General features: G+C 32.9%; 1 protein-coding gene across 1 annotated transcript in view; it reads left to right on the forward strand.

The window, feature by feature from the left end:
* Nucleotides 1–2,249: 2,249 nt before the first annotated feature.
* The window catches only part of LOC7467937 (uncharacterized), a 29,608-nt gene continuing 19,196 nt past the window's right edge, over nucleotides 2,250–12,661 (forward strand). The window contains exons 1-2 of the mRNA XM_052449082.1: nucleotides 2,250–2,323; nucleotides 5,496–5,601. Of these exons, the coding sequence (XP_052305042.1) occupies nucleotides 2,250–2,323; nucleotides 5,496–5,601 (180 nt within the window). The remainder of the gene's footprint in view (nucleotides 2,324–5,495; nucleotides 5,602–12,661) is intronic.

Below are 12,661 nucleotides of genomic sequence, written 5' to 3' on the forward strand. Positions count from 1 at the left end.
CACATTGTAAAAGTAACATTTTATAAGAAAAGGTGTTGTAAGGGTGACATCACTAATCTCTTAAACATAATTAACCCTTTATCTGAGTCTCTTCAACCAATGCATATTTTAGGATCCCTATTTTCCTTTATTTACTAGGTGGTGACTCCTAATTCTTCATGATATAGATTTCCCCCTCAATTTCAAGGAGTTTTGGCTGACATCACGGTGTGACAGAATAATGACTCCACCGAGTACTTTAGGGTTGAGCCCAATTATTAGTGTTTATTCTCTTAATTTCTATTCTTCTGATTGCTATATTATCTGCATGTGAATTTTACTTTCTTATAAATATTTTATTTCTTTTATTTATTAAGCATTATTTATTTATGACATTTAATTGTTGCATTCACATGTATGTTATTTTTGTGAATTATTCACACACTTTACGAAAAATCTAACAAAAGCTCTGGACCTAATCTTGTCTCTTTTTTTTTTTTATGATTAGATAAGGAGATTCGATGACGAGTGTGACTTATGTCTACTGATGCTCATTCGAACTCCCGTTCAAATTGGAGCTCGCCTTATATATCGGGTATTGTTGAGCTTCTTCTATGCTTATAGTACATTAGGTTAAGAGGTCGGGTTACTTTACTGGTAATTTGGACAATTTAGGAGCCTAAAAAGTCTTTAGGTTTAGACAAGCTGAGCCAAAAACCTTTATGGGCTAGATCTTATCTTTTAGGATGAACCCTTCATAGGACACACACAATAACATGCCAAGTCATATATCTTCATCTCATAATGTGATTTTATTAGATCTTTAAGGATCCTTATAGGAAGTGTGAGATGTCAGATACATTACTATTAAGGATATAAGGACTAGTTCAGAAAATGCCAATATAATGAGGTAGAAACTCCTTTTCCCCAAATTAGTCAAAGTTCTTGTAGGTATGGAATCCTCAATGAGAACTTTTCAAAAAAAAAAAAAAATCAACCTAATCCGTCCTTATAACTTTAATAAATAACTTGCAAGCATCTTGCATCAATATGCACATTTTATTCATTTAGTGTACATTTTATTCATTTAGTATACACTTTAGTGAAGGGAGAAATATAGGTCCCTCCACTCCAAAACCAAACTACTCCTCAGGTTCTGCAATGCCTTTGGAGATTCAAAAAGGGAGATGGGAGATAAAGAAAGGATTTAACTAGGATAGAATCACGATGACTTTTTAAAATGGTACATATCTCAACTAACTGATATGCTAGAACAAACTATTTGCCCTAAAAGGATTGAGGAGAAGCCCCTCTTATATAGAAATTAATACTGTGAAACCTGCTATGAATATGTGCTCTTTTCCCTCTACACACCCTTATTAAAAAGGAATTTCATATGCTTATTAGGTTAATCAAGGTCTGCTAATATTTGCTTCTGACACCCTAGGATCATTAAAAGCTCATACAGTCATGCCTCAAAATCCATCATAAACTAATAAAAGTCAAATGCCCCAAACACCTTCACCCTCATTTTAGTCGGGATATCACGCTTTCTAAAGCTAGTAAAATCTAAGCCATAAAAGAAAATACCATGAACAATCATCTCTCTTCCCAGTTCCCATCACCAATATTTATCAACATCTTGTAAATGCTCGTCTAATAGCACCTTTACTACTTGAACCCATTAAGCCACCTTTCCCTTAATGGTATAACAAGAATGCTACATGCGAGTACCATGTAGGAGTTGTAAGACATACCATCGATCATTGTCAAAGTTTCAAGAGGCAGATTGATAAGCTAATTTATTATGGGTGGTTATCGTTTCAAGAGAAAAATAATGTATTCATCATAACCATAAAAGAACATCAATCCATTAAAGGTGAGGACTAATCTAATCCACTTTTAACTTAAACAATATGTTGAAAGCTAGATGTTGGCAGTTCTAGAAGATTTAGAGTCGTCAAGTTTGTCAAGTATACATGATTTCAATGTCAAGAAACCCACCTTAAAGTATACCACAGTAAAATGACTAAAGTTATTTGTTATAAGTAACTTTTGATCTATTATTTTCACGAGAGCCTGAAAGGACCTGCTTTTAACTAACAAATGGATTAAATGGCTTTAAAATGGAGAAGTGAGAATATTTAGCCAATATGTTTTTGAAATAATTTAGACTGAACTTAAAGGTAACCCTAACCAAGTCTAACCTTCAAAGAATAAGGATACAAAGTAATGAGTTAATCAAGGATTATGATATGAGGTTGCGTGAAATGGCAACACAAGTTTATCCTTTTTTGCTTGAAAATGAGCTCACTGCCATCTTCATTGACACTTTAGATGCCCCGTACTTTGACTATTTGATCAGTAATTTATCAACCTATTTTATGGATATGGTGACAGCAATAGAAAGATGGAGCAATAATTGGAATCGAGAAGGATTAGGAGTTTGAAAGAAAGGTTTGATGTTATATCAGCTTACAGGTTGGAAGATAGCTCTTGCACGAAAAGTATGAATCAAGATCATTCTATCTCTTGGTGTCCCATCTAGTTTCCTCAAACCACTAATCAAACTCGAATCGATGAACAGTTATACGAAAACTCATAATAGAACAAGAAAACCTTACCACCCATTCCTTTTTACCCTTGAAGGAGATCTTCAAAAGGTTGATAAATATCAGGAAGATCGCTTTTATTCCCCAAAAACCCTTCCAACCACCATACCCCAAGTGGTATCATCCTAACATAAAAATGAGTATCATGGCAGTGACACGGGACACATCATTAAAAATTATCATGCTTTTGAGAGTGAACTTCTTTAGCTTATTGAGGCTGGGTGGATTGTATTTGAAAATCAGAACATCTTTAATAACAACTGAGTAATTAAATCGATTATGAGAGTGTCGAAGGAAAAAGAAAAGTGGATGTTATAGTCAATATGCTTTGTCCTTTGAATTTTATAAATAAGGTTTTAAGAACACATTTTCCGCACTTTGTTTTTCACATGTTTTGGGAATTTCATTACTAGTTCATGAACCAATTAAAGAGTTAAAAGTCATAGTTAGGCTAATTTTATTGTTTTAAAACTTAACCCGATAAGTTGATTCGTGACTCTGTCAAAAACCCAGGTTGACCAACAACCGGGTTAGCCCAAGGAAAACTCTATCAAAATTCATTTTTTTCTTCAAAATAATACATTTTTATTTTTTATAAAATAAAAAATAAATTAAATCAGCTTAACCCATTTAACTCGTGACCAAGAACTTTTCCTTGGTCCATCTTTGAAATGGTTTAAAAACTATTCCTAATTTCATGTGCCCTTTCCAGCAACCAACGGGGCTGATTCGAGGACAGTAACTGTGCACAGAAATATCTCTCAACCGAATTAGTTGATAGGCGACATAACACGCGGACTTAAGTGATGGAGGCTGGTATGGAATCTATTAGTAGGAGACAAAATTGAATATTACAAATGCAAGTGATGTTGATGCAAAAGGAATACCTTCTTCGCACTACACTCCTTTCCATCCTTACTGTCACCTGCTTTCCTGTTTTAATGGACATCCATCTCTACAATGATGTCTTTTATTATGGAAGTTGTTTAACTTTATTTTAGGATTTCTTTTTTTGTTTGGCTCCTTGGAATTTTGATTAGACTACAAAACATCCAAGGAGGATGGAAGCCTTGTTCCATGCTTTTGAACTTTGAATCAGATTATGTATGATCAATTTTTCATGACGTCCAGTTAAGCAATTACAGAAAAGCATGGGATACATTAACATCATTAAAATGGTAGTATAGATTAAATTACCAATTGTTGTAGAGGTTGACATAAAGAGATAATATGAGAGCTGATGCATGTGAATAGCCTACATTATCTTAAACTCTCATGTAGTTTTCCTTTTTCTGTTTGTCCCACTTATAAACATCATTCCCTTATTTTTAGTTGTTGCTTTTAGAGACAAGTAATACTTGTCGTATCATCTCTAAGATTCAACGCTATAAGTTTGATTTTCAAATTGTTGGTCGCAAGGCACCATTGTCCATTTATAAAAAACAAAGGGGGGTCGTGATCAAAGCTTTTTTCTTGCTTCTTTCGTCATGGCTATGTCTCTTATAAATTATTGCAGTTGTGATACATAATTTTTTGATAATGGACATACGATTTAAAATGAAGGAATCCAATTCCACTTTTTAGAGGAGAGACATGTGAATCGATTTGAAGATTCTGATTCATTGAGGTTGATATTTCATTTTATTTTATTTTATTTCTTTCCAGAACAGGCGGTTGAGTTATCATATCACAAGTTTGTCCTATTGGTTGTAACTTATAAGAGTTTTCTCCTCTCGTACAAGCAAAGCAACATGTTAGAACATGCATCATTTTTTTCCTAAAATTTAGTTCTAGTAAAATAGTAGAAAAACTGTTGAACAGTAGTAGCAACAGACTTGAAAGCATCATGAAAATCTACTCCAGTGCTATTCACTGACCAAGGCTCAAAAGACCCAACCTGCTTAAGCAGGCACATATAACAAGTTCCAAGACCACATAATGTCATGACTTGGGTCAATCTCTTCCAGTCCTTACACCTAGCCCATTATTTTTAGACATGCAATGATGAAGCCATCAAAATTTAAAAAGTCTGAGATAACCAAAGCATATAAATATAAGTCCCCTTTCAGTTTCAGCATGACTTGTCCTATCACAGCTCTTCACTCCAACCTCCCCCCCATAAAACGCAGTAGCACTCCTCAGCTCGAACTGCGGTACAACATCTCTATCACCTGCCAAAAATTATTCAAAGGGTTAGTTTTTCTTTTGAAAAATAATTTTTTTGGTAATTTCATATTGCTTCTTATTATACGTTGTTTGTTTACCTGGTTCATTCAGTCGTTAGCATACTATTTTGAAGAAAGAATCTGATTCCTTGATCAATAGCTTATTAGCATTTTCTAATTAAGTCGTCTTGTTATGTTATAGTGTCTTTAAACACTTTACGTCTCGGATTATCCTAGTGGTAAAGGGTTTAAGTGCTATTTGTGATTAGCTGTGGTGATTAAAATATGGTATTGCAAGCATATAATCGTAGGTTATTAGGTAAACCAAAAGTCCCTTCAGTTCAGTTGGGCTCATTAAAAGTACGAGAGACTTGCTTTGCCTTGTCTTGTTTCTGTTGTGTTACTACTTTTGGTGGTCAAGAAAGAATTTGCTCCAAGTTGTTAATTTCTAGAGTTACCTGCCAAAGATAAGAGATGGATGTTAATTCATTGTTCGTTGGATGCTTCATTGGGCATGAAAGATTGCATGTTGGATCAGGATAATGTAGTTGACATGTGAGATGATCATGGTGTTGTTGTCCTCGAAATTAATTATGGCTATTATTGCGAAAACCAGCGATGATATCACAGTTTTAACATCTTTAGCCAGCAACCACAACCGTTGTGAATTGGAAACACTAGGAATTCTTACACGTTACAATTTGATATATTTCAACTGAAATGTTGTTTTGCTTTGCAGATTCATGTTAGATACATGTAGACGATTGAAAGAGAAGAAATCCTACATGTTATATACCACTGTAGGTTGTTTTGGGGTTTCTGCATTGAGTGATCTTGTGAAAGAGGTAATGTCCTTTTATTCACCTAAAAAAGATTGTTTGATTTGTATAATCAGTAAGATTGATCTCTTTTGCTCATGAAATTAATTTGTGAGCTAAATGACAATTTTTGGTTTCCTGATGATGCTTTCATGGCTAACAGAACTGTGCAGTAGATGCCATTACTGTGTATGTTGGTCTGAGTTTATATGTTTTAAGATGTCCAGTAGCCCATACCTTTGAATTTTATGTATCATGATGTTACATTTCATACTTCACCAATGAGCCGTCTTCTTTCAGCTTAGCAAATCACTTTCTGTTCAGAGTTTTTTACCTTCCCCTCACTCTTTGTCTAGGAAGTCTGTATCTTTACTTCTCTCTATACATCATATGGTGCTTTCCGATGACAATCTATCCTACCACTTATGTATGCTTCCTTTATGTTCTACATAGGGTTAATATCTTGAAACAAACCACCATTCATTTTGGTAATGGGCAACTGGGCAAGCAAGATGTACTTTCTAGGAGACAAGAAAGGTATGGATGAGGATGTACATGATTCTGGATTGGCCTAAGCCGTCAATGCTTGTCCAATCTATTTAAAGCCTTCCGTAATATCTGATGTTGTTTATTGTTTCCATACCCTTGCAAATTTTCTTTGTTGAAGCCATTTTGCCGTTTTAAATACGGTGCTCTGAGATGAGATATACCTTGGCCGAACCACTTCATCATTTTATCTATATGTAGGTTGAGATATATATTCCTTTTTTTTTTAAATTTTATTGACTTGGTATGCATTTTGAGATTGTCAATAAAATTTCAACCTCCCAAATGTTCTCTGAAAAATTAGAAAAACATTTTTCCCACTCTGGCAACGCCTTTTTCCTGCTCTCTAAACTGAGTTCCACATGTTCTTTATGTGAAGTTTTTAACAGAAACATAAGCATATTAAGTTGATTTATAGTTCTTTGATGAGTTTTTGCAACTTTGCGGTCTTAACTTATAGCGTCGTTGTTATTCTCAAGAGTATTGGTTGTTTAAGGTAATTATATGAATCTCATGATCATATGATCATGCAACTCATAATAACAAGATTGACAACGAATTATGAAAAGCTAAAATAGGTTTAATAAGAGTGTGATACAATGAAAATCTATCCCAAGGTATTAGCATTGATAAAAATCTCCACCCTATGAATACCAATTTTCAAATGAGAAGTATAAAGAAGACATCACGAAATCAATTAATTTTTTATAAGTCAATTTAGTTTGTTAGAGAACCAAAGAATACGAGAATCTCTATCACATAAACAAAATCAATTTGGCAGCAATAATATTATCAAGTCTTAATATTGTTTCCTTACAAAGAGTATTTATACTCTTGAAAATAAAATAAAAACTTAATGGTAATGGGTCAAACATGCACCAAATATAAATAAAACCTAAACTAATTAAAATAATATGTAAAAATAATAAAATAAATAAAACAAAAGTCAATTATTTTTCACCCTTTGCCGTATATGATAGTAAAAGATACTCAAGAGAAATAATTGTTAAAAAATCCTTACTGAACAAAAGTCTGATGTCTTGTAAAATAAGAATTAATTTCTAACCAATTAATTCTTCTTATTTGATATGAAATCCTTGTAAAAAAAAGTAACTCAAAGGCCACCACATAAGTTCCCAATAACATTAAGAACTCCCTGTAGTAAAATAAATCTATAACTCTTAAAAAAATAATGTTTTTTCTGTTTTCACACTTTACTAGTAGATTATAAGCCTAACTTTAAACATGTTGTTCTCTCTTATCCGGATGAATTAGTGTTCCTGCTATATATCGTTGGAAAGGTATGTCTAGTTTCCAACCAAATTGGAATCATATTCAAACTCTTTCTGTAGCTTCAGATATGACCCTGAAAGTAAACAAAAATCCAGATTAGAAAATTTGAACATTTTTAACCCAAACTTCTTGACTTAGCCTATTGAAATTCTCTTCGATCCACTACGTTTTAGGCCTTACAATAGACTCAATGGACACTCCTAATGGATCTTTTGATGTTGTAGCCAGGATCACATCATCCCTCATCTTTTAAAAAAAATTCGACCTTGAATCATTACCTACATCAAACAAAGAAAGATAATTTTTTTTGAATATAACGATAACATTATACTCACCTTGATCCACTTTGTGGGCATTGACTCCTTTAAGGAATCTGAATGAACCATCTCCTCTAAACATCAACTTTGATTTTCTGTCCAGTAAACCTCTCTTTGTGCATATGCATCCAAACTCAATCTCTTAGTTCAAAGACAATCTTTTTTTCATCTTTTGTTTGCTTTTAATGCATATTTCTCATTTTTTTTCTCAACATGTTGTCGTATCTTCTTAAACAATGCTTTCATTACATGTGCTTTTCTATTGCCATAAAGTCTAACCCTTTTATCAATAAATAAAGAAAACAAATCTAGTAGAGTTACACCATAAAATATTTTAAATGGTGAATATTTGTTTTTAGTTTAATAGATTAGCACTTAACTTTCTTTTGTAACATATTAAACAAAAAGCATAAATGCTCAATATACTTATCTAGATTCTTACTATGAATATTATCAAAGTAATTATCAATAAAACTACTTATAAATGCACGCAATATGTAATTCATCAATTTTATTAAATTACTATATGCAATATAGTAAGACTAAATAACATGACTAACTAATCAAACAATTCATATTTAGTATTAAAGTTATTTTTCCCTCCATCCCCTTCTTTTATCTTTATTGATAATAATCAATTTTCAAGTCAATCATACTAAACACATAAGATCCATATAACTCATTGAGAATATCATCAAGTCTAGGGATAGTATGTCTATACTTTACCAAACTATTGTTAATTGCACCTATTGCACCCGACATCGCTACGACTTTAAAACTTTAAGGAAAAGAATAGATATCTAGCATCTTGTTCTTATAGGGGGAAAGATTTAGTTTAAGTAGTTGTCACCTAGTATTATGGTCACCAGGAACCCTAACTAGTCAACATAGATTCTATGGTACGAGACTAATTATACAAAAGGAAAGATACTATCACCCCTTAAACATCCTACCCGAGGTAGGTTGCATCGCTGATTTTGTCTTAAATTGCTAAAGATTTGTTGTCTTATGCTACTGATGGTCTGCTTATAATATTCCTGACTCTGACGTCAGTGAATATTCAACTACAAATATTTTTAACTCTAGCGTTGGTAAATATTACGTGAAGAAAAGGTATGATATTCCTGACTTTGATGTTAATGAATATTGAGGTTCAAAATAATTTCCAATTCTAGTGTCTAATATTCCTAACTCTGACGTTAGTGAATAACAAAAGTATTCTCAATTCTGGCATTAGTGAATACGAATATTCCTGACTTTGACGTCAGTACATAAAATAAGTAAAATTTGAATTGAAAGCAAAACCTATTTTTGTATATATTTTTTTTTACAATGAGGGAGCCCTTTTTTTCATTTCAGAGAAAAAACATGTATACATTTTATACTGAATTTGTGTCTTATAGTATAAGTTTGTGGTCCAATATTAAGCAAAATTACTGAAAAAACATGCGAGGGACCCACAAATAAATTCAAAATGTCCCTGAATATTTTTAGGAATTTTTCTGAAAATTTTTTAAAGGCATGTGTGGCTAGATATCAAAATAAAAACAAGTTAAAAACTAAAAGAAAGGCATATAGGTATGTTTTCCCAAACACAACCTTAGCTTAGGGAGTTGGCTAGTTGGGCCTAATGCCTAAGACTAGCTCAGTTTGGTTGAGTTGGGCCGACTAAAGTTCCAATAATTTCTTTATTTTTTTTAGATGGGCTAGACCTAGGCCAGCTGTGTAGGCTGGGCTGAAGGTCCAGCCCAATTTACCCCACTGCTGGCAAATGCCACTAGTAGCAAGATGAGAATTAATTCATGTTTTGCATGTAATAAAAAAAAGAAAGTAAGAGGTAAGGAGCAGGGGGCTTGCCTGGCTAGGGAGTGACACTACTGATGGCGTTCTTAGTGGCTTGAGGTGGAGGTTGGTATGGCTGAGAAGGAGATCCCAGCTGCTCACGGTGCTACTGTTGTTGATCACAATGACTACTGCTCAAGTTGTTGAAATCAGTGTTGCCGCTGCTGAGAAGAGAGGGTTACTGCTGGAAGTGCAGGGTGGCTGGTGCTTTTGGTGAGAAGGAAAAGAGGTGTGACCTGTGGCCGAGATGGAGGAAATCCCTTTACTGTTGCTGGCTTGAGCTTGCTCATGGTTGCTAGAGTTGGTGCAGGAGACTGGTGAGTTAGCTTGTGTGCTAGTTCTCACGGATAAAATGGCGGGAGCTACTAGACGAGGCTGCTGGTTTGAGCTGTTGTAACGAAGGAGTAGAGAGATGGAGCAATGTCGGTTGAGATTTGAAGGAGCTGGACACGGTGGAGAAGAACTTCTCATGACTGGGCTAGGGGCATGCAATTGTTGTGGGAGGGCTGCTTAAATGGAGACCATAGTGATGCTACTAGAGCTAAAGATGATGTTGCTGCTATGGCTGATGGATGCTCACAGTGGTTAAGGAGTTGTGACTATCGGTGATGGTTGTGCTCGTGGTGAGTGACTGGGCAGCCTTGATGGTGTTCATGTTGGATGGCAGCTATGGTGCTGGTCAGAGGGATGAGAAGAGGGGCTGTTTTTTTGAGTTTCTTGAACGAGAGAAGATGATGAAGGCTAGTATTTTTTTTCTGCCGGCTTCCTCTTGTAAAGATGTGGGGTAAGTTTTATTTATTTATTTTTTTTTTTTTTATGTTCTTTGAAAGAGTGTATGAGGTGAGAGAAAAGCATGGAAAAATTGTTTTAGCCTTCTGTTTTTGGCTCCCTCTATTATTTATTGCTTAGGGTTCTATTTATTATACAGAAGTTTTAAAGTCTCAAACAAACACAAACTTTTTTTTTAATTTAAATTTGTTTAAAATTAAAATAAAATCAAAAGAACTAAAAATATTCTGATGATCTTTTTCAAAATGAAGATCAAGGGAAAAAAGAGAGGCAAAAACACACTATAGTTCTTGGTTTTTCACAAGTTGACAAATTACACCTTTAACTGAAATCAATCTCTGATATTTTAATATTTTAATTTTATCCTCTCTGAAAATTAAATTAAAAGCAAATAGGTCAACTCAAACTCTTGTAAAATTTCTATGTGATGACCATTTGCCACCCAATGGTCTTGGAATTCAAGATGCCACATATTGGGCTTGCCATAATGTGATTATACAGGGTACAATCTAGTAGGTAGGTTCTAGTCGTTAAGTGCATCAACGGGTAGGTTACTATCTAGTCTTAAAGGATCTCTCACATGCTCAATGATTGTTCTTTAAAAGGTCGATACACTACTAAAAAATGGGACTATTACCATCAGGTTTTAGCAACGAATAATTCAGTTGCTAAATTCAGTAACAGATTTGCAACGAATTATATATATATTATTTTTTTAATATTAGCAACAGGCTTAACAAAGGGAAATCCGTTGCTAAAGGCATCATAAAATTTGCAACGGACTATCTGTTGTTGATTGAAAAAATAAATATTTAAATCTTAACCTAAAACTAAAATTATACAGACCGTTGATTAGCTATTTAGCTTTGACAATCTCAACCGTTAATTAGCAATTCTAAACTTGCAATCTCTCCCCTTTAGAAATGTAAACACAACAAAGAAACAAACAACCCACTAGAAAAATAATTAACTTGCACTCTCTCTTCATCGATCTGATTTTCCTTTGTCTCTAACTTTTCTCTTCATCTTCTTCTCATTCCTAACTTGCACTTTCTCTTCATCGATCTGATTTTCCAACATCCCTAACTTTTATCTTCATCTTAACAGATTCAATCTTTCTTTGTAAACCACCAAAAACACAAACCCATGGCAACATCCCACTAGACCCATCATTATCACCATTGAACCTGATTTACCCCCTGTCTTTGTATATGAGTTGAGTTTTGCACTCTTTTCTTCAATAATTCAGGTAATTAATTTTATGATTTATTTTTTTCTCTGTTGCAATTTAACTTACACTAAAAAGTTTTTACCTAACTTTCTCAATCTCATATGTTCTTCTGTCGTGTAGATTTCATCTCGCTTGCCTAGAACTCAAGAACACAGACAACAAATTTTTTTTTATCGATACTTTGAATAATGGTTTTAGGCTATTCATTCGATAAAATAAGAGTTTATGAAATGTTTTTACCATGATCTATAACCTAATTATGCATGTTTAATTGAAAATTTATGAAAACCCTCAATTTAATTTGTGGGGTTACGGTTCATAAATTGTTTAATTATGAGTGAAAATATGATAATGTTAGTTTTTGGCATATTAAATTAGTTTTTTGGTGGATTTGTAATAACAGCTCCTCAACTTGTTTACTGGGGCGACGTTAACAATTAAAAGTAAAAAACAATGAATTATTATTACTTTATTATTATTATTATTATTATTAAATGCATAGTATATCAATATTTCTTTGGAAATAAAAAACATAAACCACATGAGTAGTTCTACTTTTAAGTTAGAGGTTTTAAGAGATAATAATTAGAGTAAATTATAATTTAGTCTATGTATTTTTTTATGATTTTATAAGTTAGTCATTATGTTTTTGAAAACCATAAGTTAGTTTCTTGTTATAAATTAAATGTTAGTTATTTTGAAATTTCTAAATGCATTTTTAATCTTTTTCAAGATTGAAATTTTTTTATTAGATCTTAGGAAAAAAATAAATTGTTATGAGAAGACAAGTGGCAAAAAAATATAAAAAATATAAGAATTTAATATTGAGTTTTTTTCAAACCAAAGAGACTAATCATTATTTCACTAAGAACATAAGGATAAAATAATAATTTACTCTAATAATTAAAAATGAAAAGGATAAATAACAATATTTTTAAATGCTTAAGCACCCAACAACTTAAACCTTATCTAGAACCAAATCACATATTAAATTTAATTCAAAGCAAATTTGGATTCAATTAATAACCTACTACAATTCTTATATTTGAAATAAATTATTAAATCATGT

The sequence above is a fragment of the Populus trichocarpa genome, chromosome 18 (assembly GCF_000002775.5).
Source record: "Populus trichocarpa isolate Nisqually-1 chromosome 18, P.trichocarpa_v4.1, whole genome shotgun sequence".
Classification (NCBI taxonomy): domain Eukaryota; kingdom Viridiplantae; phylum Streptophyta; class Magnoliopsida; order Malpighiales; family Salicaceae; genus Populus; species Populus trichocarpa.